The sequence below is a fragment of the Lynx rufus genome, unplaced genomic scaffold (assembly GCF_022079265.1).
Source record: "Lynx rufus isolate CCGP_SWC_20201006 ecotype Redwood Valley unplaced genomic scaffold, mLynRuf1.p SCAF_5, whole genome shotgun sequence".
Lineage (NCBI taxonomy): Eukaryota > Metazoa > Chordata > Mammalia > Carnivora > Felidae > Lynx > Lynx rufus.
This window is the reverse complement of record NW_025814867.1, coordinates 93322253-93348887: the sequence shown is the minus strand read 5'-3', so window position 1 is coordinate 93348887 and position 26635 is coordinate 93322253. Positions and strand designations below refer to the sequence as shown.

General features: G+C 43.5%; 1 protein-coding gene across 1 annotated transcript; it reads left to right on the top strand.

The window, feature by feature from the left end:
* Nucleotides 1–961: 961 nt before the first annotated feature.
* Nucleotides 962–25071, top strand: PLA1A (phospholipase A1 member A). Its single transcript, XM_047099459.1, has 11 exons — nt 962–1115; nt 5675–5876; nt 7889–8066; nt 8567–8675; nt 9667–9768; nt 12589–12678; nt 14892–15059; nt 16403–16492; nt 20121–20229; nt 23488–23652; nt 24252–25071. Exons 1-11 carry the CDS (start codon nt 1043–1045, stop codon nt 24334–24336), a joined length of 1371 nt encoding a protein of 456 aa, XP_046955415.1. The 5' UTR covers nt 962–1042; the 3' UTR covers nt 24337–25071.
* The last annotated feature ends 1564 nt before the right edge of the window (nt 25072–26635 follow it).

The window sequence follows — 26635 nt, the reverse complement described above, 5'->3', positions numbered from 1 at the left end:
TATCCTCATCTTGGGCAGACCTGGCACAGCCATGATGACACAGCGCCAAGGCTTCCTTGGGGACTGTTACTTTCTGGTGCACAGGTGCGGAGCATGGCCTCTGGGATTAGTTCGTCCCAACTCTACATGACCTTGTGCAAGTTACTTAGCCTCTCTATGCTCTAAGGCTGTACACACCTCACAGAGCTATTGTCCAGAAAGTGTGATAGTGCCCTACTGGCAGGTTCCACCTCGTAGTGGTACGCTGCAGTTTAAGGAGTGCTGGGCAAGTACCTTGCCTTCCCCTTTCCCCTGACCTGCCCAGAACTAGCTCTCTGTGGTTTCTGCCACTCTTTTGGGTGAAGAGGCCATGTGCTGTGCTGGAAACGCCCTGGTTACAGGCCAGCGCAGCCACGTCTAACAACAGGGTTGCAACGGGTCACTTTCTTTGTCTACTGTTCAGTTTCTTCATTCTTTATTTGTAAGAAGATGAACGTCTCTTTGAAAGGAAGGTACTGTCAGAGGCAAACTTCATATTTTCCACTCTTTCTGTTAAATATATACTAAACACATATTATTGGTCCAGTTCTATTCTAGGCCCTGGGGATTCAAAATGAAAGGAGAAGGTCTTTGCCCTCAAGTTGCTCAGAGTCTTCCTAGGGAGATAAATATGTCCACGATGATTCTGTGGGTTTTGTCATCACCTAGAGATAAAAGACTTCTGCCTGGGTTTTTACTAACATTTTATAATAGGAAGTGGGAGAGGGGCAGGAAATCATTTCCTGATGATGTTTGGCTCAGAGAGGAAGGACAATGTGTTTCAATGTCCCCTGCCTAAAAAACGAAGTGTATTTATTTTCATTGGGAAGAAGAAACCAAAAAACTGTGGAGGTTAGACAAATAGGGAGAGTTTATTTTTCTTCTAACAGGTCATGAGGCCAGTTAATAATCAGCGAGACTCAAGTGAGTGTTGGGTATCCAAAACTTTGAGAGACGGGCTTCTGTGATCTCTTTTGGCATTAGGGGTCGGCTTCACTCCAGCTCTGAGACCTCCAGCTCAGCAATGCCCCCAGGCCTAGGGGACAGAAGCTTCTGTTCGTGGGGACTCCTTTTGTGGCTCAGCATTGGAAGTGCAGGTAATTCGGGGGCTCGGGCCTTAGGTGGAATTTCTTTCAGTCAGTGCTTCTATTTCTTAAACCAACTATTTATATAGTGCTAACATTTGGAGGGTCCCCTAAAAGCCTTCTCTTCTCTTGAGATGAATTTAGAAGAGGGAGGGAAAAAAAACCTACAATCATAAAGGGACTGGTAACGACCAGGATACTTTCACAAGTCCCCTAAAAGCTGCATTAATCCTTTCACCCGGCACAAGACTGTAAGAAAATAATACTGCATCAGTTCCAAAATATGACTTACATTCACCCTATAAATATCCACTGTACCAAGATATATTTAATTTTAAATTAAAAGTTTCCAGACTAACCAAGATTTTGCCACTGAGAATGGTGGATGTCCTTGCTAATCCACTACCCAACATTTTTGATAGATGTGGGAAATGTTGCCTGCAAAGAAGTTACAACTATTTATTAATATGTGAGCATGGCTGGTTCCCCACCTCTCTGCCAATACTTCACAGTATCAAACATTTTTCATATTGTCAACCTGATGGAAAAAATAGTATTACATTGTTGTCTTAATTCTTATTTCTTATTATGATTTGTGCTTCCAGTGTCTTGTTTAAGCAATCATACTATAAAGGCAATTTTTCATATTTTCTTCTAAGCCCGAATGGCTAGCCCAATCAGACTAAGATCAATAGGGACAAATCCTTTAATCGTGGTGTATTTTTAAATATAATACTGAATTTTATTTTGCCAAAATTTATTTTTACTTTTGTATATATTTATATATTATTTTGATTATATGTCCATAGAAAATTTACCTATCATTTTCTTTTCTTGCATTACCCTTGTCCAGTTAATACTAAGATTATTATAACCTCATGAAATAAGTGTCTATTCTATAAACAGTTTATATAAGATAAAGACTATTTGTACTTTGAAGCAGTGCAGTTCTCAGATAAAACCATCTAGCTTTAGTATACTTTAGAGTCAGAAAGACTCTTGATTACCAATTTAATGTTTTGATGCTAGTTTTATTTGGGCTTACTATTTCTTCTCGAGTCAGTTTCACTAAATTGGATTTTTCTAGAAAATTATCCATTTCTTCTAAGTTTTCCAATGCATTTGGGAATTTTAAAAAATGTCTTTTTATCCTTGACATTCTGGTGTTATACTATAATGTGCCTAGTGTAGATTTATTTTTTTTTATCTCACTCATTACCCTGAGTACAAATTTTGATTGGAGAAATCATATCTTCTTTAGTTGTGGAAAATTCTAAATAATTATCTTTTCAAACTAGTGCTTCTTCTCCCATTCACTTCCTTTAGAGAACAGCTACGAGGTAAAAATAGAATCTTTCCATCTATTGTCTGTACTTTTTGACTATACTTCCATATTAAAATTTTCTTTTACTTCTGTCCTAAACATTACAGTATTGATTCCCTTTTTATTTCAATGGTTATCTTTTTCATTTCTAATTTCCTAACTAGGTTTTTTCTATAAATCTTATTTTATTATTTATTTGTGTTTTTATTTCATAATTTCATATGCTCTGTCTTTATTTTTATCCTTGTGGGTTCTCAGCATATTTATTTAAAAGTCTATGTCAAAGGCTTTTAAAAACTTATTTCACCTGGAATGAATTCATGATCCACTTATTGGCTTTATTGACTATCTTTGTAAACATTTGATTTCTGTATAAATTTAGATATTTTGTTTGCAGGCTTTTTTTTTTTTAAAGAAAACTCGCTATTGAAGTACAACATATATACAGACAAGCGCACAGATTATTAATACACAGATTAATGAATTTTCACAGTGAATTCACTTACCTGTGTAACCATCATCCAAATCAAGAAATAAAACATTACCAGGTTCTTAAAACCCATTCCACATATCCCCTCTTAATCACTACCACCCCAAAGATAACTATTATCTTGACTTCTAACACAATAGGTTAGTTTTATTTCAGTGTCAATGAGAAGTTTGTTTATGGCCTTCCCCACCTCTACCCCCCACCCCCAGTCCTTCCCATCTTTAGACTCTCTCCTCCATTTGGCGGGGGGAGGGGAGTTGTCTCAGTTCTTCTTAGTGAGGCCTTGTCTTTCCATCCTGCCTTCCTAAATAAACCTATAGCCCCAGGTAAAAAGTCAATAGCTACTTTTTTGTTGTATTGCTTTTGTTTTTAGCTTCCTTTATCGAGTTGGAGAGCTTCGCCTGGTGCTGACCTTCCACAAAGCACTGGCACAAAGCACTACTGGACCCCCCTTACCTCACAGAGCTGAATCCTCACAACCACTGTCTTCTCCCAGAACAGGAACCCAGCACCATATTGCAATTCTGTTCTCGTTCTTGCCCACAGAGATATAATCTTTATATTTGAGATCATCTATGTCTTTCTTCTCTTTTGATATTCATCTATGATTAGTCTTTGGTTGGAAAGGTGGTTAGGGAGAGGGGATATCGGAGTATGATTCACTGTGCCACCTTCCATACTCTCGAATGATAGAAAGTTTTATTATGTATCTGCAAATATTGTCAATTTTCTCTCCTCCTTTTCAAACTTTGTAACTTTTATTCCATTTTATTGTCTTGTTTCCCTGGCTTGGACTAGAACTTCCAGTACAATATTTCATAGAAGCACTGATAGCAGACATTCTCATTTGTTTCCAGTTCTAAATGGAATGCTTCTAATGTTTCGCCTATAAGTATGGTCATCAGATAGGCTCTTGGATAATGCTTTTTCTTAGGTTAAGAAGTGTTGGATATTAAATTTTATTGTGCTTCTTTCTTCTCCATCTATTGAGATGAGCATATGGGTTTTTCTCTTTAATTTTTCATATGTGAAGTACATTAATATATCTTCTAATGTTAAGCCATCTTTTCATATCTTGGATTAAACCCTGCTTGGCCATGATGTATTTTTTATGCATATTATCTTTGATGGGCTTAGATTTGCTGGTAATTTATCCAGGTTCTTTATGTCTGTGTTTAATAGTGAAATTGGCCTTTTGTTTTCTTTTCTCCTTCTATCCTTGTCCAGTTTGGATATCTTGGTTATTTTTGTAGAATGAATTTAGATTATCCCCCTTTTCTATTCTCTGGAACAGTGATAGGAATTGAAGGAATGATAGAATTTTTCTGGAAAACTGTCTGGCCTGGTAGAGGTTTTTTGATGAATAAATCAAAAACTACTGTTTCAATTCCCTCATGCTACTGTTTTACACTTGACTTTCTATTTTTTCTTTTTGACTAAGTTTCAGTAAGTTATATTTTCTAGAAAATTGTCTATTTTCTAGGAAAATACCTGTAATTTTAATTTTGGGTGGGTATAAACATGCTCTTTAATAGTTTTTTTTTTAAAGTCTACTATATATCCCTTTTTATTCTCTATATTGTTTACTTGTGACTTCCCTCTTTTTGTCTTACTCTGTCTTACCAATCAAAAGTACAACTAGTTTATTATTATTTTCAAAGAAGTAGCTTTTCATGTTTATTATGTGTGGCATACCCTATTCTGGGCAGTAGAGTGAACAAAATGGATAAAAATCTCTGCCTTCTTTGAAAGTATATCCTAATACAGGGAAATCAGTAAGCAATAAATTTAATAATAAACTAGTAAATTCCATAGGAGATTAGAAGGTGATGATTGCTATAAAAGGAAATAGATTAAGATGACAAAAATTGAGAGAACAGGGGTGAGGAGCACAGGCAGGTGGCAATTTAAAGTAGTTACACTTGACAAGCAAAGCCTCGGAAGAGAAGAGGGTGTTAGCCATGTGGATGTCTGTGGAAAAGACACTCCAGGCAGAAGGGATGGCTGGTGCAAAGACCCTCAGGTGGTCTAGGCCTATGTAGAGTGAGGAAGAGTTGGGAAGACACGTGGCCAGAATGGAGAAGGAATAGTCAGACAGGCAAAGCTTTCCCGGAGCTCATGATTTAGACCATTTGGGGCTTTAGTCCAATGTTAGGACTTCAGGTTTCATTCTGAGGGAAATGCCCTCTTTTGCACAGAGGTGTGACATTATTTGACTTATTTTTTGGCTTGCAGTTGACCTTCTACTTCATGTGTCTTCACATTGTCTTTCCTCTGTGTCTGTGTCCAAATTTATTCTTATAAGGACACCAGCCATATGGGATTAGGACCCACCCTATTGGCTTCATTTTAGCATAAATACCTCTATTTATTTAACATAAAGACTCTATCTCCAAATACAGTCACATTCTGAGGTCCTGGGAGTTAGGACTTCAACATATGGATTTATGGTTGGGGGGGGGTACTCAATTTATCTCATGACAATATCCACTTCACCATGGCTTTTAATCTTCTCTAGTTGAGTAATATTCATATCCTTTTCTGGCAATGTATCTTTAGACATGGAAACTATTCACAGATTTTGGTTACAGAAGTGATGTCTTTAATAAGTGAGTCTGAATATTGTACTAGCCGATTTATAATAAATGCTGGTAAGCCCCTGTTTGTCTCTTCCTCTCAAGAACAATTGTCTTCCTTCTAAGAATAGATGACCTCACCTTGAATCTTTCTTGTTTTTCTTTTTGTTTTTTCCTCCAGGAGACGCACCTCCTATCCCACAGACAAAGTGCACTGACTTCCAGAATGCTAATCTTCTCCAAGGCACCAATCTCAAAGTCCAGTTTCTCCTCTTCACCCCTTTGGATCCTAGCTGTGGTCAGCTACTGCAGGAAAGTAGTGACATCCAAAAGTCTGGGTTCAATGCCTCTCTGGGAACTAAACTAATCATCCATGGATTCAGGTGGGAGTAATCAACCAATAGGATCATCTTCACTAAGAACTAGAGAGTGACCATAAGGCCACAGGAAGTTAATGGGGACCAAGGGGAAAGATGGATTTACTGACAGTCACATGTTTTATCTCTCACCTCCTGCTGTCTTTGAAGGTTTCTCATATCAACATGAATACACATTATGTTGTTTATTCCTGTTGGTCATGTATATTAGTCCTCTGCTTGGTCTTATCTACATGCTCTCAAACAGTAAATATGTATGACCCCGGACAAGTTGTCCCAGCACACGAAGCCTTAGTTTCCACATCTGAATAAAAGGGAAGTTGTAGAAATGGTCCCAGTTGATCTTTCCTTCCTGAAGCATGGGGTATGTGACTCATCTCAGCCAGTGAGGTCATGGGCTGTGTGTAATCAGAGTAAGGGCATGGTGTTTTTATCCAGGGTTTTATTTCCTCTTCTTTATTTCTTCTCTGGCTTCATGATTTAAGAAACTTCCACTCACGAGTGCTACTTCCATCATCTCCTGAGACTAACCTTTCTCAGGTTTGATTTCTTTGATGCCCTATCGTCCAAATTTTGTTATAATATGTAGTCACTGAGTCTCAATTCGACCACTATCCTTCCTTCCAACGTCTTCTCTCCAGAGCCCACTGACAAGGCCTAAAACAGAAGAAGGTTGGTGGGAGGAAAGAGGGAGAAAATGCAGTGAAAATAGTAGCAGTATAGAGCAACTAGAGATGGGAGTGTCCAATGAAGAGGTGGATGCAAAGGCACTGCACAAAGGATCACCATTTCATGGCCTCTGGGTTCTCTCTGCTTCTCAAATCCCTGGACCCTGAGCACCCGGCTCTATACCTCCTTAGGTATATACTTCCTTACTCTTATGCCAAAGTCTCTTCTCCAGAAAATCGTCTATTTAGCCACTATCTAAGGCTGTATGTGTATCCCCAACCAAGAGATAGCTAACAGAGCTGGAGAGCTCGGCAGCTGTCACTCTGTCTGCTCCTAGATCCCCTGAAATCCACTTTCTATGGCACACACCCAATTTGTGCTCCTCTGCCTACGTGAGTATGCTCTTACCATTCCTTCACTGTGGGCCACTGAGAAAACTTCTCCAGATCCCAAACTCTTGCTAAAGTTCTATGAAATTTTTTCTATCATTCTCCTTTTCCTAGAAAAGCGCTTTTATACTATGAGTTCCAGAAGAATAGAGACTGTATCTTATTTTTCTTTATTTCTCACAAAGCACCTGGAATACTGACCCATTGAATAATGAAAGTGTGATCAAAAGAACAAGTACATAAAAACATTCTTCAAGGGAAGTGCATATTTTTAAAATATATTTTTAATGTTTATTTTTGAAAGAGGGAGAGAGACAGAGTGTGAGCAGGGGAGAGGCAGAGAGAGAGGGAGACACAGAATCTGAAGCAGGCTCCAGGCTCTGAGCTGTCAGCACAGAGCCTGACACCGGGCTTGAACTCATGAACTATGAGGTCATGACCTGAGCCGAGGTCAGATGCTTAACCAACTGAGCCACCCAGGTGTCCCAAGGGAATTGCATATATTATAGAATGAGAATTAAGATTGCAAATCTTAACTCTAATGTACAAAGCTATCTTCTTTTTTTCTGTAAATAACACAAGCAATGTCAGTACATATGGTTTGTGTGGTATCCATTGCCCAAAGGTACCTGACTGAGGGCTGGTGGGGCTGGAATTCAACCTGAGTTCTGAGCCCAGGCATGAGGCTGCATCTACCTAAAACAAAAGGCACTCTTTTATAATTTACACAAAGGCTCCATATATGCAGGCAGAAGCCCTGGTGACTATAGGATTATGTCCTCCCTATGCTCAAAGTGGTAGAGGGTTTATTGCCCATATATCCCCCTGATTCATTTTGATCGTCCCCCCCCCCCCGCCCCCGGGTTTATTCTGTTAATAGAGAATGTCACTGTAATTCCCATGACAATGGATATTGGCTTGGCAGATAATTTTCCCATCCTTTTTTGGCCCCACGTCTAGGGCTTTAGGTACAAAGCCTTCTTGGATTGATAAATTCATCGGTGCCCTTCTTCAAGCAGCAAATGCTAATGTGATTGCTGTGGACTGGGTTTATGGCTCTACGGGCATCTACTTCTCAGCTGTGCAGAATGTGGTTAAGCTGGGCCTAGAGATCTCCCGTTTCCTCAAGAAACTACTGGTAGGTACACAAGAGCTTTGGGGGAGTTTTGTCTGCTTATTAGGGGAGAGGAAACAGAAAGAATCAACATATGAGGAGGAGCTTTAGGGCGGAAGCAGAGCTACCTAGTGGCTTGTGGGTCTTCGATTCTAATCTCAACTTTACCACTTACAGTGCTGACTCTGGGCAAGTAGTTGGCCCTCTCTGAGCCTCCCGCTCCTCCTCTGTAAAATGTGCCACTGCATGTTAGATAGGGAGTCACTCGAGAGGGAGTGGCCATGGGCATTACTCACACACGTTGAGCACCAAAAAGAAAGTGAGGCAATCATCAAGGTGGGGTTTCTAGGAAGAAGTTGAGTGATGAATGGAATGAAAATTCTGCCTTTTTCCCCCAAAGTGTGCGTGGTGGGTACGTCATGCCCGGGGTCCTCAGATTCTGAAGCTTCAAGGAAAAGTGTGACGCTGTGAGGCCCAGGTTGCCATGGCCCAAATGCAACTCACTTGTAAATGCCCCATTCTAGGTGTTGGGTGTGTCGAAGTCCTCAGTCCACATCATTGGTGTTAGCCTGGGAGCCCACGTTGGGGGCGTGGTGGGATATTTCTACGAAGGCCAGTTAGGACGGATCACAGGTAACATTATTCTCTGCCCATCACCCCAATTTTGGAGATAAAGAGAGAACGCCCTTGAAATCCCTCTATTGAGGCAAGCAGAAGGATCTTTGTTCTTACGACCAAGTCATTTATTTCCACTAAACTTTACTTATTGTGGCCATTTACATAAAACAGTACTGTGTTGTTATTGTGTGATCTCTAATGTCAGTATAAGAGGCCATGTATTTCTTTCTGAGCTTCAGTTACTACTTCTGCGAAATGAGTTATAATAGGTCATATCACCTTGGCCTACTGTGGAAATCACCTTTAGTCAATTATGCTAAATACTTGCAAAACACTAGGGATTTTATGCTTTAGAAGCTACCCTCAATCAATAAAGGACCAGAGTTATGTGGTAAATACTCTGCTTTCTGGCTCTTCTGTGGGACAAGTCTGAGTCATGTTCTACAGAGCCTCTCAGAAGGGTCCCAGTGGAATGAGACCAAGTTGCCCAAAGTGATAATCCATTCAATACTTTTTTTTCCCCTGTGCTCTGATTCATTTTTTCCACTCCTTCATTATGCTTTCTGCGATCTACTCCCAAAAAGCTACTTATGCTTTAAATCCTTGTCTCAGGGTTTGCTTTGGGGGAGGAAGAGGAAAAGAGACCCAAACTAACACCTGGGGACAGTAATTTTTACTTGTGAAGACTAGCACAAGGCCTTGAACATAGTAACTGCTCAAAAAATTATAGCTGTTGTTATGAGTACTTGAGGATTAATATTACTCACATTAGCCCTTACCAACTGGCTCACTTCAGAGCCAGAGAAGCTGCGTCGTTGAGAGTTAGAGACACAGCATGCGTTTTCCTGGGTACAATGGCCCTGAGCTGGTCCTCTTGCCCTTGGATCCTTGCTGGGGGACTCTAGGATCTGACCAGGAAGGACTGCCTGGAGAGGTGTGTGATGGGTCCATGAGGGTTCCGGAAGCTGAGATGAAAGGGGCCCCTGACATCAGTCTGTCCCAGCAGGCCTGGACCCCGCTGGACCAGAGTACACCAGAGCCAGTCTGGAGGAGCGCCTGGACCCTGGAGATGCCCTCTTTGTGGAGGCCATCCACACAGACACTGACAGTGAGTGGGGGTGACCCTCCTGGGATGGGGGGGATGAGCATGGCAGGGGCTAGGAGGCTGGCATCTACCTGTGTGGCTCTGGGCAGATTCCCTCCCTTCTGAACTTCTGTTGCGGTGAGGAGTTTACCAGCATCATCTTGATCTCTGGTTAACACTAAATCTTGTGACAAGGCTGGGTGGGGGAGGACACTGCTGCCTGGCTGGCATAGGGGAAAGACATACTACTTTTTTTCAGGGTGAATGTGCCTGGCCCCATGGGATTGGGACATTCCGCTTCTGGGGCAGATACTCAGGCCTGCCGGGACTTCCTCCTCCCCAGGGAGGAGCCAGCCCTTCAGTCCAGTGAAAAATGAGAAATCCTCCCCCCCACCCAACTCTGAATCCATTGTGACCAAATTAAGCTATTCTGACTAGCTGGAAAAGGGGATGGGCATTCCTCCTCATTTCTACTTTGACATGAAATGCCCAGGAGTTAGCCAGATCCTGTGCTCAGGATGGTGGGTACGAGATCAATTCATGCCTATCCCTCACCAGAAGAGTCTGCTGTTCAAGTGAGAGGTGTCCATGTCTCATTCCCTTTGTTCAGAAGCCTTCTTCTTAGCACCCAACACTCACAGATTCATAATTCTGGAAGAAACCCATGCAGTCATGTAATTCAACCCTCTTTCCCACCTTTGTCATCTCACAGTTAGGAAAGCAAAGACCACAGGCTTCTGCCTAGCTGTTGGGTTAACCATATTAATTATCAAGGTCAACTACTTCTGTTTCTAAATTTGCTAAATAGGTGACTTGTTAGGTCCCTATTTATCAGAGGGCGGCCTCTCAGTCTCCTTCAAAGTTGGAGCCTCTTCCTAATGTGACCAGAGGAAAAAAAATCATTCCATTTGTTTAACCGATTTTCATTGAATTATGTAGTTAGCACCAAGAATGCAACACACAAGGCATTGAAGAAGGTCCCTGCCCACATGGAAATACAGACTAATTGAGAGGGCATTCATTCATTACTTCCTTCAATAAACATTAGGTACTAACATGTGACAGGTACGGTGCTGGTATTAGGGATATAGCAGAAAAAAGGCCAAGTCCCTGCTATAAGTTGTAGAGCTTCCAGGCAAGTAAACAGACATTATTACACACTATGAGTATGATAATGGAGAATGTGGGGCAGAGGGTGACTTGTGGGGTGGGGAGGCGGATTACTTCAGGAAGGATTATTGAGGAAAGTCTGTCCCAGGAGGTGATATTTGCGGATGAGAACGAGCAAGTCCTGGGAAAAGCTGGGAGAACATTCAAGTTGGAGAGAACAGCCAAACGAAAGCCTGGACATGGGTGGGGGACAGGAAAGAAAACCATGTGATTAGAGGGCAGGGAGTGAGGCTAGAGAAGAGGGAGGAGGACCAGGCTGACCATGGTGAGGAATTTACATTTTATTCTACAGGCAGTGAGAACAGGGAGGCGATTAGGATTTCCTGTAAAGATTATTGTGGGTGCTGTGCACAGAATAAGTTGCAGGGGACACTAAGGGGAGCCTGGAGGCTCATTAGAAGGTGTTTACAGTAGAGGCCAAGAGATGGTGGTGGCTTGTGCAGAGGTGGGGGCAGTAGAGACAGAGAGAAATATAAAGACTCAAGGGGCACCTGGGTGGCTCAATCGGTTAAGCATCCGATCTCGGCCCACGTCATGATTTCACAGTTTGTGAGTTCAAGCCCCACATTGGGCTCTCTGCTGTCATCCCAGAGCCCCCTTTGGATCTTCTGTCCCCCTGTCTCTCTGCCTCTCACTCTCTCTCACTCTTTGTCTCTCTCAAAAATAAGTAAACATAAAAAAGTCTTTTAAAAAACCGAAAAAAGAAAGATTTGAGAGGTATTTTGGAGGTAGAGTTGACTAGACAAGTGATGGGCTAAGTGTAGGGAGTGACAGAAAGAGAGAAAGCAAGGATAACTTCTAGGTCATTGCTTAACCCCTGGATAGATGCCAGTAAACAAATACCAAGCAACTGATCACTTACAATAGTGATAGATGTGGGAAGGGGAAAGATGTTTTGAAGGGGAAAACCGGGGTCTTTGGCAGCTGGCTCTGACCCCATCTGAGTAGTCAGCTGTGGTCACAATGATGAGATGAGGGCTAAAGTGTTTCAAATTAGCCAGGTCTTATTTGTGCTCAGTCAGGTAAGCACAAAAATATGAGGGAGACTGTGGAAATGTGGACCCACACATACATATGTGAACTCTTGCTCAAAACAAAGTAAACAGTGTTTGACAAGGAAATTCACCAAGCTTGTAATATTTAGTGATTTATAAAAACTTATGTGAAGGGAGGGGCGCCTGGGTGGCTCAGTCAGTTGAGCGTCTGACTTTGGCTCAGGTCATGATCTCGCAGTCCGTGAGTTCGAGCCCCGTGTTGGGCTCTGTGCTGACAGCTTGGAGCCTGGAGCCTGTTTCAGATTCTGTGTCTCCCTCTCTCTCTGACCCTCCCCCGTTCACGTTCTGTCTCTCTCTGTCTCAAAAATAAATAAACATTAAAAAAAATTTATAAAAACTTATGTTAAGGGATATTTTTCTCGAATTTATTAGACAAATATGAGTATCTTATGGCTTTATTCTTCTTTGCTTCCTTCCAGTGTATAAAAACACCTTTAGAAAACTGATGGCAGGTTCTTCAGTTTCACAGCACTTAGGAGTGAGGTGGGCACCCAAGGAGCACACAGAGTGGATGTGCTCCCAAAGGCAGAGCTCAGGCTCTGCTGCCAGTGGACCCTGCTGTGGGGCCTGGAAAATAAGCCCCTGCAATCAGAAGTAATGAGATTCTTCCTCCTTCCAGATGCGGGTATTCGGATTCCTGTTGGACACGTGGACTACTTCGTCAATGGAGGCCAAGACCAACCTGGCTGTCCCACCTTCATTCATGCAGGTCAGAAAGCCAGAGAGAGTTGGGGTTTGGCTGCCCCAGAGGCTGGAATTCACCAGTAGCCTTTATGTTGAGTCAGCCAGTGTGGAACACAGGGGGGTCTTCCTTCTCATGTCCTTTGTTATGCCCCATAATGCCTTTCCCAGCACTTATTGAATGGATGTCTTTGGAGCCCAGGAATTCCGGGGGAGGAGTGCCCGAAATTAAAAGCGTACACCATACTTCTCCTGGCCTACCCACTTTTTAAGCCCTGCAGTGATATATCATCACTCAAGCCAATAAACGCTATTTTTCCTGGGCCCTGATTTGTGGCAGGTCCACACTAGCTGCATCCTCTGCAGAGCTTAGTTGTGGTAGAAGGAGAATGACACGCCCAAAGCTGGCTAGCTGAAGGTTCAATTCACTGATGACTTACTAAATTTGACAGTTCCCCAAAATTGTTTTTAAGATAATCTTGAGTGCATTCAATAAATATACATTTCTTGGGTGCCCAGGTGGCTCAGTTAGTTAAGCATCTGACTCTTGTTTTCGATTTGGGTCATGATCTCACAGTTTGTGAGTTCAGGCCCTGTGTCGGGCTCTGCGTTGGCAGTGCAGAGCCTGCTTGGGATTCTCTCTCTCCCTCTCTCTGTCCTCCCTTGCCCTCTCTTCCTCTCGAAATAAATGAACTTAATAAAAAAATGTACAGTTTCTTTTCTAAATACACAATTGATGCTTGCACAATGTGAATTTGAACTGTACAAGTCCACTTATACATGGATTTTTTGATACAGTACAGTACTGTAAATGTATTTTCTCTTCCTTGTGATTTTTTTCAACATTTTCTTTTCTCTAGCTTACTTTACTGTAAGAATACAGTATTACACTTACACCAAATATGTGTTAATCAACTGTTCATGTTATTAGTTCATGTTATTGTTCTGGTCAACAATAGGCTATTAATAATTAAGTTCAAGGGTCAATGTATTCTTCTAGAATGTTCTTTTTTTTTTTAATTTTTTTTTACATTTATTTATCTTTTGAGAGACATAGACAGAGCACAAGTTGGGGAGGGGCAGAGAGAGAAGGAGACACAGAATTCAAAGCTGGCTCCAGGCTCTGAGCTGTCAGCACAGAGCCCAACGTGGGGCTCGAACTCACAAACTGTGAGATCATGACCTGAGCCAAAGTCAGACGTTTAACCGACTGAGCCACCCAGGCGCCCCTAGAATGTTCTTTTTGAATTCATTCTTCTTAGCATTATTTTAAATAATATTAAATTTGTCAAAAGCTAAGGACCAAGGGTTGTTTAATCTTCTCACATTCTTCTTATGAACATAGCCAACCTATCAGCATTTCTTACAGGAATTTTATCCTGATTTCTGATTACTATGTTTTTAGTCTTTTCTTGCCTTACCAAATTTTTGACACTTTAAGGATTCTTTTGACAATTTTATTGAATAATCCCTAATCTATTTACTAAATTCATTGATTATCCAAAAACATGTTTCCTTTCACAATTTGTAGATTTTCCAACTTTTTTCTTTTTTTTTTTTTTTACCAGATGGGATAGTTTGGTTTTAATGGCTTTTGAATATTTCTGTGACATTTCAGTGTCCACTTTTTATTTTTCTTCATAACACAATTTGAAAAGGGTTTAGTTTGTATCCACCACCTCCCTGTTGCAGCTGGAAGGAGCTTGCCCATAGAGAGTGTGCCAGCCATGGGAAAAAGAGAGTTGACACACAGCTCAGATGTGGTTACTGGTCCCAGAGTAGGGGTCCCAAGGTGAAGGGGGACTCTGAAGACCTCAGAACACTAGAGCTGACTCCCTTGATTGTCTCGTTGCTGGGATGAGTATCATGAGGTTATAAAAAATTTTGTTGGGTGTTGATGAAGAAAGTAAAATGTGTAGACAGATATTCATTGTGAGAAGTGGGTAAAGATCACCAATTGTCTGAAAGCTCCCATTTTCTGAAAGAGAGTTTGATGATCATGGAAGAATGGGTCTCAAATTAAACAATTTTTTTGATAGATTAAGCTTAGGTATCTCTGGAAAAGGAAAAGGAAGAAAGCAGTAGCCATGTCCATTAACATTAAAAAATGTGGCTCAAGAGACATCCCATGTATTTGTAGCCTGCTGGAATATAAAATTCAATAGAGTTATAATGAGTAGCATGGAGGGATTTTCATTTGTCTTAAACTAAAACCTTGGTTGTGTTTTTTACCCTGTTAAGGTTACAGTTACCTGATCTGTGATCACATGAGGGCTGTGTACCTCTACATCAGTGCCCTGGAGAATTCCTGTCCATTGATGGCCTTTCCCTGTGCCAACTACAAGGCCTTTCTTGCTGGAAAATGTCTGGATTGTTTTAACCCCTTTCTGCTTTCCTGCCCAAGGATTGGTAAATGCCACCCCTTTGACTTCCTTTGACAATTTGGGGAAAGTTCAAGTCTTGCTAGTTGTCACCTCTTTAAGTCCTGCTCTTCTGTGGTCAATAAGTCTATCCAACTACAGTAAGGAAATTCACCAATGAAATGTTCAGCCTGTTCCCACCTGGAGGATGGCATTTGGCCTTCCACATCCCACCTCTTGCCACCCATGCTGTTGCCTGATACTCTACTTGCTCTGCACACACCCTTCACACACAGCCCCTTGTCTGCAAGTCCAGGCAAAGGACACTTTATAAACATTGGTAGAATTCAGAACTGCTGCCCCCACTCCCAGACCAGATGCTTGCCATAGGTCTTTCTAGCCAGGCCAGCCATTCTCCAATTCCTGATAGATTCTAAATCAAGGTGTTGTGGGGAATCCCCATGAGTGGCACATATGGCCCCCTTTAGGGGTTTGAGGCTGTGGTGACCATGTGCCAGCTGGAGGGCTGCCTAATTGCTGGCTGGCTTGGGCACATTGCTGGATGACCCAGGCTAGTCTGGGGAGAGGGGCTGGGGAAAGGCTGAGGGATCTGACCTCAATTCACCCTGTGCAGGTCATTGCTGAGAACATCCTAGGGTTCTCCAAGATGAAGGGTTTCAGGAAGAACTCTGGGGGAGTATAAATGGTTCCTTTCTCGCCCTCATTCTCCCACTTCCCACCCCTAGCTACTACTCAGAACTGCAGCTTGACAAAATGTTAAAGTAGATGTAGCTTCCCACAATAAAGCAAATCAACATTACTTCCTACTCATTGTGCGTATGCCACAATTTCCCCCAAATGTGATGGACCAGCCACCTCACACTTTCCCCAGCCTCAGCTCTCACTACACTTTCCCTGGCACTGAACACCCCAGGGATGTTCATGTTTCATGTTTCCTCACCCTGTATGCCTTTGTCCAAACTGTACTCCCTGCTTGTTATGCCCTTCCTTAACTTGTCAACCACTATTCTTCAGGTCAAACGCTTTCCGTGCTTTGTCTGTGAAGGATATAAATGCCGTTAAAACAACTGTCTAATAGATTATTTTACAAATTGGAGATCTAATTTCAAATTTCTGATACATACCTCCTGGGAATGGACCAAATGATCTTAAAAAATGTGCTTCCTGTGTATTTGCGTGTTTATCTTTGACTGGACTGAACTGTATGTATCCTGGGACCCACCTTAGGGCATGACATATAATGAGCATACAGTGTAGTTGTTTGTAGAGTGAATGGGTGTGCGAATTAATCAATATGTGGTTGCATGCCATGGGACACTGAAATGGCCTCCTCAGGGGTCTTGTTTTTTGTCTTTGCCTCTGTATTTCCAGGGCTGATGGAACAAAGTGGTGTTAAGATACAGCCGCTTCCCAAGGAAGTGAAAGTGTACCTCCGGACCACTTCCATGGCTCCGTACTGTGGTGAGTGGGGGGTTTGTGTGTAGCTCAGGTATGCTACTGTGCTGTTCTGCAGAGTCCAGGGCTCTGATGTGGGCTGTGTCTAGCATGGCATGGGAGCTCAGGCGTGAGGTGAAGGACAGGGGCAAAGATGTCATAGGAGGGGTGAGGGGCAGCAGCTACTGGTCTTAGACCCTAAACTTTCAGAGCTAGTCCAACCCATGCTCTACTGCAGATTATCAGGTATCTTGCTGTCTGTATACTTATCCTAGTTCCTCCCCACCTCACTTCAGTGTGGGTTCTCTGTAATGTGGTTTTTGGGAGCACCCTCTGGCTTCATCCTTCCCGCATACTTTTTTTCATCCTCTCCTCGATGCCCATCTTATGTGTCTCCTACCCTGGCAGCCCTGTTAGGTCAGGGTCTCTAAGGTATGTCGAACCTTGCTCTCTACTCTACTTCCCCTACATACACATACTCCAACTATTTACTGTTGCTTCTAACCACTATGCTTCACTGAAGCTAAGATACCAGTAAAAGATGTTAAATGTGAGAGAAAAATGTGTCTTAGATTCTATGAAATATTACAGGTTGAAGCATCATTTTCTCCTATGCTGTTTGCGTCTTAAGTAGAGTGATTATACTTCCTTAGTGCTTGTTATCATAGGATCTTGTCTGGTTTATTGTGTGTATAGGATAAAAGTATGCTGGTTAGGATGATAAATTGTACATCCAAATTAACTCTGATATTCTGATCAGCTTGTGTCTGGTTGGTGAAGGGATCTTTCTTTATGGCCATTCCTTCCTTGGACCAGAACTCCTGTTGCCATGTGATATGGAGCCCAAAGTTCAGATTGTGGTCATGCAGACTTGGATTTGAATGTCAGCTTCTCCACCTACCAGATGTGTCATCAGAAGCAAGTTACTTAACCTGGCTGAACTCTCCATCCTTATGTAGAAAATGGGAACAACAACAGTATCTACTTTAAAGAATCAATTGTAGGGTAAAATAAAATAGTATACAGGAAGTTGCTAGCACAGTGACTGGAGCTTGATAAGTAATAATTCCCTTCCTTTTATCATTCAGAGAACTGGGGGAGACTAGATGCGGGTGTTTATCATTCTAGAGATAATTCATGGCTACCTCTTAGGAACAAGTGGATTATAAGAGTCCACTGTGGGCTTCTCACATATATCTGCTCATTTGACAACCCCACTCTAGTTAGCTGTGAGGACGGGGAGGTTCTGAGAGATTAAGCCTTGTGCCCAAGGCTACACAGTGGTGTGGAAAAGGCAGAATTCAACTCAGGTCTTCTGACTCCAAAATCTATATTCTTTCCATGTCACCACCTGCCTCCACACTGGCTTCTTTGCCTCTGCTTCTGAGAATCTGCTCTTTACAACCGTATTTCTTGGATCCTCTTCTGTCCTCACCGCCCCCTCCAGAGGTCAGCCTGGGGGAGGATGCTTTGTCCAGTGGTGGAGGCAGCAATGCCAGGACCAGACGTCCAGTTCTACTTCCAGTTCTGGGACAGCTTCACAGCAACCTGAACTGGCTCCTTCCTGTCTGCGCAGCCGGGGACACACATGGCAGGGAGCCTGGGGCACACTTGAGGTTAGAGGCATTTCAAAGTCCCTGCTGAGGCAGACTCACATAGCTATAATTTTTCTGACTGTTTCGTATTTGTTGTGAGACTCCCTCTCCATGCCCCAGAAGCATGGCCCTGTCTGTTCAAAAACCTCACAGAGCTACAGAAAGAAATAAGCCAGCCCGAGTACCTACTTTTCTGCATGCTCTGCGCCTTGCAATTCTGAGCTTTTTGTTCTGAGCACTGAAGCTGGGACTCTCCTCTACCTGGAGGGATAGGCCATCCGCTTGGTAGTTTGGGTAGTACCAACGGCCTGCAGCTCCCGCTCTCACCCACTCCCAGGCCCCACGCACTGGGTGCCCATCGCCCCACTCGGCCTGCCTGGGTCTCAGCAGTGTTCAACAGGACAGTGGTCACCCCTGACCCCTGCCAGACATGCACCAGCAGGGCAGAGAACCTTCTCCAAACAGTTTTTCTATTGTTTTCAACACTATTGTTGAAAACAAATAGTGTTTCTATTGTTTCTAGATAGTTTTTCTAACAGTATTACTTTTCCCTTTATAGAACAGTGTTTCACACAAAGTGCTTTCTCTCCATTACCTCATTTAATCCTTGCCAATGTTCTGTGAGGTGATATCGAGAGTTGTAGATGAAGGAGCCAAGACACAGAGAGGTTCAGTGACTTAGGGAAAGGAAACAGCGAGTAAGCAGCGGGGCCAGGCCTTGGATCCAGATCTCCTGATCAACCATCCAGGGCTCTGTCTGCTGCCTCCCATGTCTGACTCCTGCACCGGAGATTGGATTCCGCTACTGATTCCCACCCATCCAGTGTTAGTAGACCTGACCCTCTTGGGGCTTCCAGATAATATAAAGAGAGAAGCAGAACTTTAGGAAACTTTCTTAATGGGTGAGATCTGCTGACAAAGGAAGAAGTGGTATAATATGTAAAAGTCAGCCCAGAGAATTCAATTCCTAAAGCTTATGTAATTTAGCTTTTTTTCCAGATTTCAGTTACCCACTACAATTTAGCCCTTGCCCATTACCTTAACAGTCTGCATCCTCTAGCAAACAACTGAGAAAGAGACAGAAGGGGCATGGCATTGGATGTGTTCCTCTGTGGAGAGGAAGCATACGGTGCTCTCTTTTCTTCCATGTGGGTTCTTGGCATCTTAGCACCTGTCAGTGAGTCTTGTTACCAACTCCATTAGCCCAGATGGATCATAGCACTCCTCCAGCTTAGTGGTGAGTCTACCAAAATCCACTTGATGTCCCCCCAATATTTGCCTTTAAAATATGACAAATGAAAAAGTACAAGTAGGGCAGAAGTGAAGAATTGCCTGTCCAGCTATGTCCCGATCACCAAAGAAGTCTGTGGAAATGCCCCAAGACTAAAGATACTGCAAAATGCCACCAGATGGGTCTCCCCCTTAATAAGGAAAGGATAGGAGGTTAGGGAAGCTGTAATTCTTAACTTCTCTTGCCAGAGAGACAGCAGGGGCATCACCATGAGCCAGGCTCCTCGTCTGGTTTATGTCAATGACGCAAGTTTGAGAGCCCCAGGATCGATGCTGCCTGGGAGGGTGGAGATGCCATACAGGCACCCAGCTGCCACAGAGAGGGAAATAGTCATCTCCTACACACAAGTGGGCTCCCTGACACTGTGCATATGGAGGGTTATTTTAGGAGTTAATTATTTAGTATAAGAAAGATCCTTTTCAGTTCTTTTAAAATCACACCACCGAGATAATGTCATCAAGCAGGGAGGAGTGGGACATTCTAGCATTATAGGTAATAATAAAAACTAACATGTATTGAATGCTTCCTAGGCACAGACACTGTCTAAGGACTTTTGTATTAACTCATTTAACTCTCATTCAGACCCATTTTTATTATCCCCAATTTACAATGAGGAAGCTAAGGATCTGGGATGACAGATAATCTGCTGCTAGTCACATGGCTGTTAAGAGGTAGATCTCAGATCCCTGCACTGCTGCTCTCCGGGGCTTTTTGCATGTTGCACCCACTGACCTCTGGCCCAGGCATCTGCTCTGCTTTGGTTTCCCAGTGCATCACAGCCTCGTGGAGTTTTACTTGCAGGAGCCAAGAAAGAAGGATACCTGTATCTCCATCACCTTCCTTAGCAGCAATGTTACTTCCTCGGTCGAGATCACCATGTACGTAAGTGTCCCACGTTACATGCACACATCTCCCACAACAGGCCCTGTGCGATCACTGATGGGTGACCTGAGCCCGCTGGGCTGGAGGTGGGGGTGAGGGCAGCACCTACTACAGATGCACCCCACAGACACATGGTGGGCAACTGTCCCAGGTTCAGGATCAGTATTGGGTCCAAGGATAGTGTATTCAGACAACAGCAGCTGAAGCAGGCAGACAGCAGTCATGGGATGTCTCAAAAAGTGGTGAGAACAAAGTAATTGGGTCCCTGATAGGAAACAGTAGTCAGGACTCCAGGAAGGCCACGTCAGGGATGTCAGCAAGTAGGAGGACCTCAGCCACTAGCCCAGGGAGGGCTGGCCAGAGACTGCAAAGCACCTACTCTTGGAAAGTAGGGGCGGTACTAGGTGAGTTAGTAGAACTGAATCACAGGCAGAAGGTCAGTTAGGAAATGAGTACAAGGTGAGGCCAGCAGGGCTTGATGCCAGGTGGTGCCAATCTCTGGAACTGGGCTGAGCATTTCCTTCCCTTATAAGGTCACATCTGGGCGTAGCGGCTGGCAGGACCACACTTGAGGTGGGAAGACAGAGAACTTCACCTATAGGAAGGCTCAGGCCTGGCAGGGGACAGGAACTCAGCAGCAGTGGTGCATGTTTCTTTAAAAAGCAATTGCTTAGGGGTGCCTGGGTGGCTCAGTTGGTTAAGCTTCCGGGTCTTGATTTTGGCTCAGGTCATGATTTCACTGGTTCATGGGATTGAGCCTTGCATTGGGCTCTACGCTGACAAAGCGGAGCCTGCTTGGGATTCTTTCCATCTCCCTCTCTCTCTCTCTCTCTCTCCCTCCCCTGCTCATGCTTGCATGCATGCTCTCTCTCTCAAAATAAATAAATAAACATTAAAAACAAACAAAAAAAAAGCAATTGGTTAGTTACTCCCAAGCCAGCAGGAGCCAGTCTAATCAGAGAAGTAACTGTCTTGGTCAGGGTACAGTCCAGAAACCAGAGTCCAAGCTGGGAGTCCAACAGAGGGACTTCAACCCAGGGAACTAATTACAAATGTGTTGGGAGGGCTGGAAACCCAAAAGGAGCATGAGGCACTGCAGAGATCAGCAACAGAGGCCACTCCGCCTATGGGGTTGGAGGAAGAAAGCCCGGAGGTGTTTGTAGAATACCAGCAGGATCTGGAAGCAGGCAGGAAATATATCCCCTCTGGAATCACAGTCCAAAGCTGTCTCCCCACTGTGCATGCCTCCTGCAAGTTAGACCTCACTGGAACCTGCTGGCAGGGGAGCCTGAGAAGTGTGGTTGGCAGGGGAACGCATGAAGCACAAACATGGAAATGACCAGTGCGTGTGCACAGAAATGTACAATTGTCCACAGTGGCAGGTGCCATGAGGACAACTGAGACAGAGCCTGACCAAGTGTGAGAAGGTGATGTTTGAGGAGTGTTTGAATTGACATTTGAGTAGTGATTCACAGGAGTTACCCAGGCCAGGGGTTAGTGAGAATATGGCACAGGGAGTGGAGAGCAGGGGGTGAGGCATTGGAGAAGGAAGGAGCAGGGGTTGCAGCTGAGGGCCGGACTGTGCCAGGCATTGAAGGACAGGTTAGGGATTTTTATTTTTATCCTGAGAGCAGTTTGGGGAGCCACTGGGAATTTGAAGCAGGAGAGTGACCGGATCAGATTGGAGTTTGGAAATATTTCTCAGGCTGCAGTATTGGAGGTTAATTGCACTACCAGGGAAGACAAGTTTCCACTGAGAGGAGCACATTTCTGGATTCCCAAACACCCTGCCACCAGCCAGGGCTCCAGCTTACACAGGCCAGAGAGAAGTCCCGCAGGCAATCAGGACCCCAACACAGATTTTCAGGTGCCCACGTTAGTCTTGCAGATTATAGCTGAATAATTTTCACTACATCAGTTCAAGGTCACATTATTTCCACAAGTTGTTTTCATTGCCTGTTGGTTGCATGGGTAAATGAGCCAACATTGGCAAGAGTCCTGACAATGACACATAAGTGGCCACTCATTAGAATCACCTGGAAAGCATTAAACACCACTGACCCCCAAACCTTGCCCCAGGCCAATTGCAGCAGAATCTCTGGGCAGAGCCTCAACCACTACACTTTTTTTTTAATGTTTACTTATTTTTGAGAGATAGAGACACAGCACGAGTGGGGAAGGGACAGAGAGAGAAGGAGACACAGAATCCAAGGCAGGCTCCAGATTCTGAGCTGTTAGCATAGAGCCCGATGTGGGACTCGAACTCACGGAGCATGAGATCATGAGCTGAGCTGAAGCCGGACTCTTAACTGACTGAGCCACCCAGGCGCCCCTCAACCACTACACTTTTAAATCCTCCCTGAGTGATTGGAATAGGTATCTACAGATTCTTCCTTCTCCCCAAAGCAATTTGCATTACTCTTTTGAAGAAGACTATCAGAACATGGTTATCTTCAGTTCCTTGTTTGTTGGTTTTTTTCTCTCTTGCAGAATAGAAATTGAAAAAGGCGGGGCTGGGGGGAGTTTATGTGTGAGTCTACTTTCTATAGCTTTGTGTGTGAGTCTGCTTTCTATAGCTTTGTGAAATCCCAAGGTTTCCTTCTAATTAGAAAATTTACCCAAACCAGGTCTTTCGGCCACTTACTCATAGCGTCCTTCATACCCTGTTAGTTTGCAAGCTCCTCCATTCATGCAGCTTCTTAAAGGGAAAAACCTTATTTTTTTCCTCTGAAGTATTTCAAAACACTTCTAAAATTAAAAAAAAAAAAAAGGAACAGCTTTTAAAGTTGTACAGAATCTTCCTCAAAAGAAAAAAAAAAACTAGGGGCGTTTGGGTGGCTCAGTTGGTTAAACCTCTGGCTCTTGATTTCAGCTCAGGTCATGCTCTCATGGTTCATGAGTTCAAGCCCTGAGTTAGGCTCTGCACAGACAGTGTGGAACCTGCTTGGAATTCTCTCTCTCCCTCTCTCTGCCCCTCCCCAGCTCATGCTCTCTCTCTCTTTCTCTCTCTCAAAATGAATAAATAAACATTAAAAAATATTTTTAAAAATCAACTATTTTCTGAGCCATGTTCAAAGCTGTGAGTATATGTGCAAAGGGACTGGTTAGTGTGATACAAAGGATCGCGGTCCCCACCTTCAAGGAGTTCTTTTGTGCATGAAAGCTAACCAATGCTACCAGCGGAACCCCATAGGAGCCAAGGGGAAGCAAAGGCCAAAAGGGCTTCAATAACTTAATTTCCCTTTCCCTTGCAGACCTAGACAGCAACTCCAGGGGAGAGGAATCATAGCTCACACCAACGCTCAGTGCCAGATAAACCAAGTGAAATTCAAGTTTCATTCTTCCAACCTAGTTTGGAAAAAAGACCGGACTACCATTGCTGGAAAGTTCTGCACTGCTCCTTTGCCGGTCAATGACAAGTAAGCCCAGAATCCACACCTGCCCCATACATACCCACAAGGACCAATCCTGACCTGAGATGTGACATTTGTTGAGGTACAGTCTCATCACAGAGATTAGCTTCTTCAACAGAAATGACAAAGACCTAGGGTTTTCTTGAATTTCCTATGGGGCCATCTTGGGTTGGAGGTGTTCAAAAGCCAAAAAGGGTAGGCTTCAATTTCCCATTCCCACTTCAATATAAGAAAGTTCATTTTATCTGACATACAGCTGAATAATTTTATATATACATATAAAATCTATTTTATATATGTCTTATTCAGTTTCTACATACGATTTATTGAAACAAAGACTTCTCATTGCATAGTTCCTCCTCCTTAGTCTCCACTGGTCACATTCACAGCTGTGGATCCACCTGTGCCTCTAGCACAAATTTATATTAGTCTTACCACCCCTGGGCACTTGGAGGACAGGAGTAGTAGACTCCTATAATAGACAGCTATAGGCTTCTTTCATCTGACATCATGGTAACACAAGAGCACACAACTCCTAGCCCTCTTTCCTGAGCAATCGGGGACCTGCCCTGAGCGCATACCTTCTTGTTGCTCTTCTTTTGCAGCAAACAGACTGTCTGCTTACCTGAGCCAGTGAACTTACAAGCGAGTGTGACTGTTTCTCATGACCTGAAACTAAAGTGTGTATAGTATAAGCCTGAGCAGGATGCATCTCCCTGGATTTCAGAGGTCGGGGAGCTATGTTCAACTTACTCTAGGCCATTACTACTAGAAAGAAGGCAAAACTCATGGTTATTTTCCCCATAATAGCCACCTTAGAGGGGAGAGATAACTCATTCTATCAGAGCTTTGTCTCTGTTACCAATTTGAACAGCCTTACAAAAATACCGCTTCAGCTTTTCTATTCCTACTTAACTGCATATTAACTGCAATTGCCCCATATCCTTGAACATCTGTGCCTAGGATTCAATGGAAACATTCACAGGAACAATGTTTTTTTTAAAAAAAATAATAAAACACCATGGAATATCTGAATGATTTCATTGTTTTATTGGAATGGAATTCTGTGATGTATAGAAATGTGATTTTCTATAGGATGGAGAAAACAATAGGCACTGAATTCTCTGTACTAAAATAGCAATTGAGAAGAAGTGCTTGGAACAGGAGAGGGGATGGAGGGCTGGGAAAAAGATAGCACCATTCACCATTTCTTACCATTGCCTTCTCTTGATATCTGGAAGGTTTGGGGAATCAGAGAGATCTTTGGGGAATATAGATGAATTTTCTTTGGGTCAGTGTTTCCCGAACTTTGTTGTAAGTTACCTTGTATACAGCCATAGTCCAGCAAGAAACAGATGATTTGCTCTAACAGGGTAATTTGAGGAGAATTTAATAAAAGGACTATTTACAAAGGTCTTAGTAGGAAGTGGGAAAACCAGAAGGGATGGTGCTGTTCCCTCGGGCTAGGGGCTGAGTTAGCTCATCGTGCCCTAGGTCTGAAGAGGCAAGAGGAGAGAGCACTGGAATCCCAAGACTGACAGGGGCTGCCAGACCTTCAGTCAAGGGACATGGTCACCCGGACAGCAATCCTGTAGGGAGGGAACTGAGGAAATAGATTCTCCAATCTCACTCTTCTTTCTGCCCTCATCTCCTGCTAGTGCTCCCCAATGAATGACTCCAAGCAGAAGCCAGAAGGCAAGAAGCATGTTGATGTGACCCAGGGCATAAAGCAGGACAGAGAAGGGTGGAGAATGCCTGGGGTGTGGGTGAGGAACCCCAGAGAGATATGGCACACACCATCACACTTTCTCCACAAGCAGGTACTCCCTGGAATCTTCCAACTTAATCGTTTTACCACTTTTTTTTAAATGTTTATTTATTTTTGAGAGAGAGATTGAGCACAAGTGGGGGAGGGGCAGAGAGAGAGGGAGACAAAGAATCCAAAGCAGACTCTAGGCTCCGAGCTGTCAGCACAGAGCCCAACGAGGGGCTTGAACTCACGAACCACAAGATCATGACCTGAGCCAAAGTCAGACACTCAACCAACTGAGCCACCCAGGCGCCCCTCATTTTAGCTTCTTTAAAAAATCCTTTAAGTCATTTTTAAGTGTGCGATCCAGTAGTATTAAGTACATTCATAGTGTTGTACAGCCATTACCTCTTTCCATCTCCAGAACTTTTTCATCTTCCCCAATCGAAGCTTTGAACCCATTAAGCAATTCCCCATCGCCCCCCGGCCCCCGCCCCTGGTAACCACTATTCTACTTTCTGTCACTATGATTTCTACTCTTCTAGAATACCTCATACAATCACGCAATATGTGTCCTTTTGTATCTGGCATATTTCACTTCGCATGACATTTTCAAAGTCCCCCATGTAATAGCATGTGTCAGAATTTCCTTTCTTCTTAAGGATGAATAGTATTCCATGGTATACGTATGTCACATTTTGTTTACCACTTCAGCCATCCACGGACACTTGTGTTACTCCACCTTTTGGCTATTTGAATAATGATGCTCTGAACACGTGTGTACAAAGATCTGTTCAAATAAATGTGCTTTGAAAGAAACTGCTGACTTGCTGGTTCACTGTCCACAGTAAAGGCAGGAAGATGATATAAGCAATAGCCTGCAATTGGTCCGTCTGGGCCAAGTCACCCAGCTGACCAGAAGTCAGGGTTTGGGCCTTTGTCTAGGCTGTAGAAATGCAATGAAAGGACAGGTGATGCATTGTGAATACTAACGTAGGTCTTTACTTTCTGCACTGTCCCCCACAGTCAGTGGGAGCGTAACATGAGTGCAGAAACTCCCCCCAGTATTGGGCAGGCTTGGGGTTCATTTTTATTTTTCAAAACCCAAACCCCCTCTTTCCTTTACTCCCTCCCTTACTCCACCCAGGTTCCAGGCAAGGACCTCGCTAGAGACAGTGTTACCCAGGAGCTATATTAGGGCTGTGCCTACTGTTCCTTGACCTTAATGTCCTTGTCACA

Bases quoted from the DNA above. Each gene is read 5' to 3' on its own strand.
- PLA1A (XM_047099459.1), top strand. From the start codon at position 1,043: ATGCCCCCAGGCCTAGGGGACAGAAGCTTCTGTTCGTGGGGACTCCTT. The intron at 5,877-7,888 runs GTGGGAGTAATC...CCCCACGTCTAG, and splicing joins CTAATCATCCATGGATTCAG to GGCTTTAGGTACAAAGCCTT. The intron at 8,676-9,666 runs GTAACATTATTC...CTGTCCCAGCAG, and splicing joins CCAGTTAGGACGGATCACAG to GCCTGGACCCCGCTGGACCA.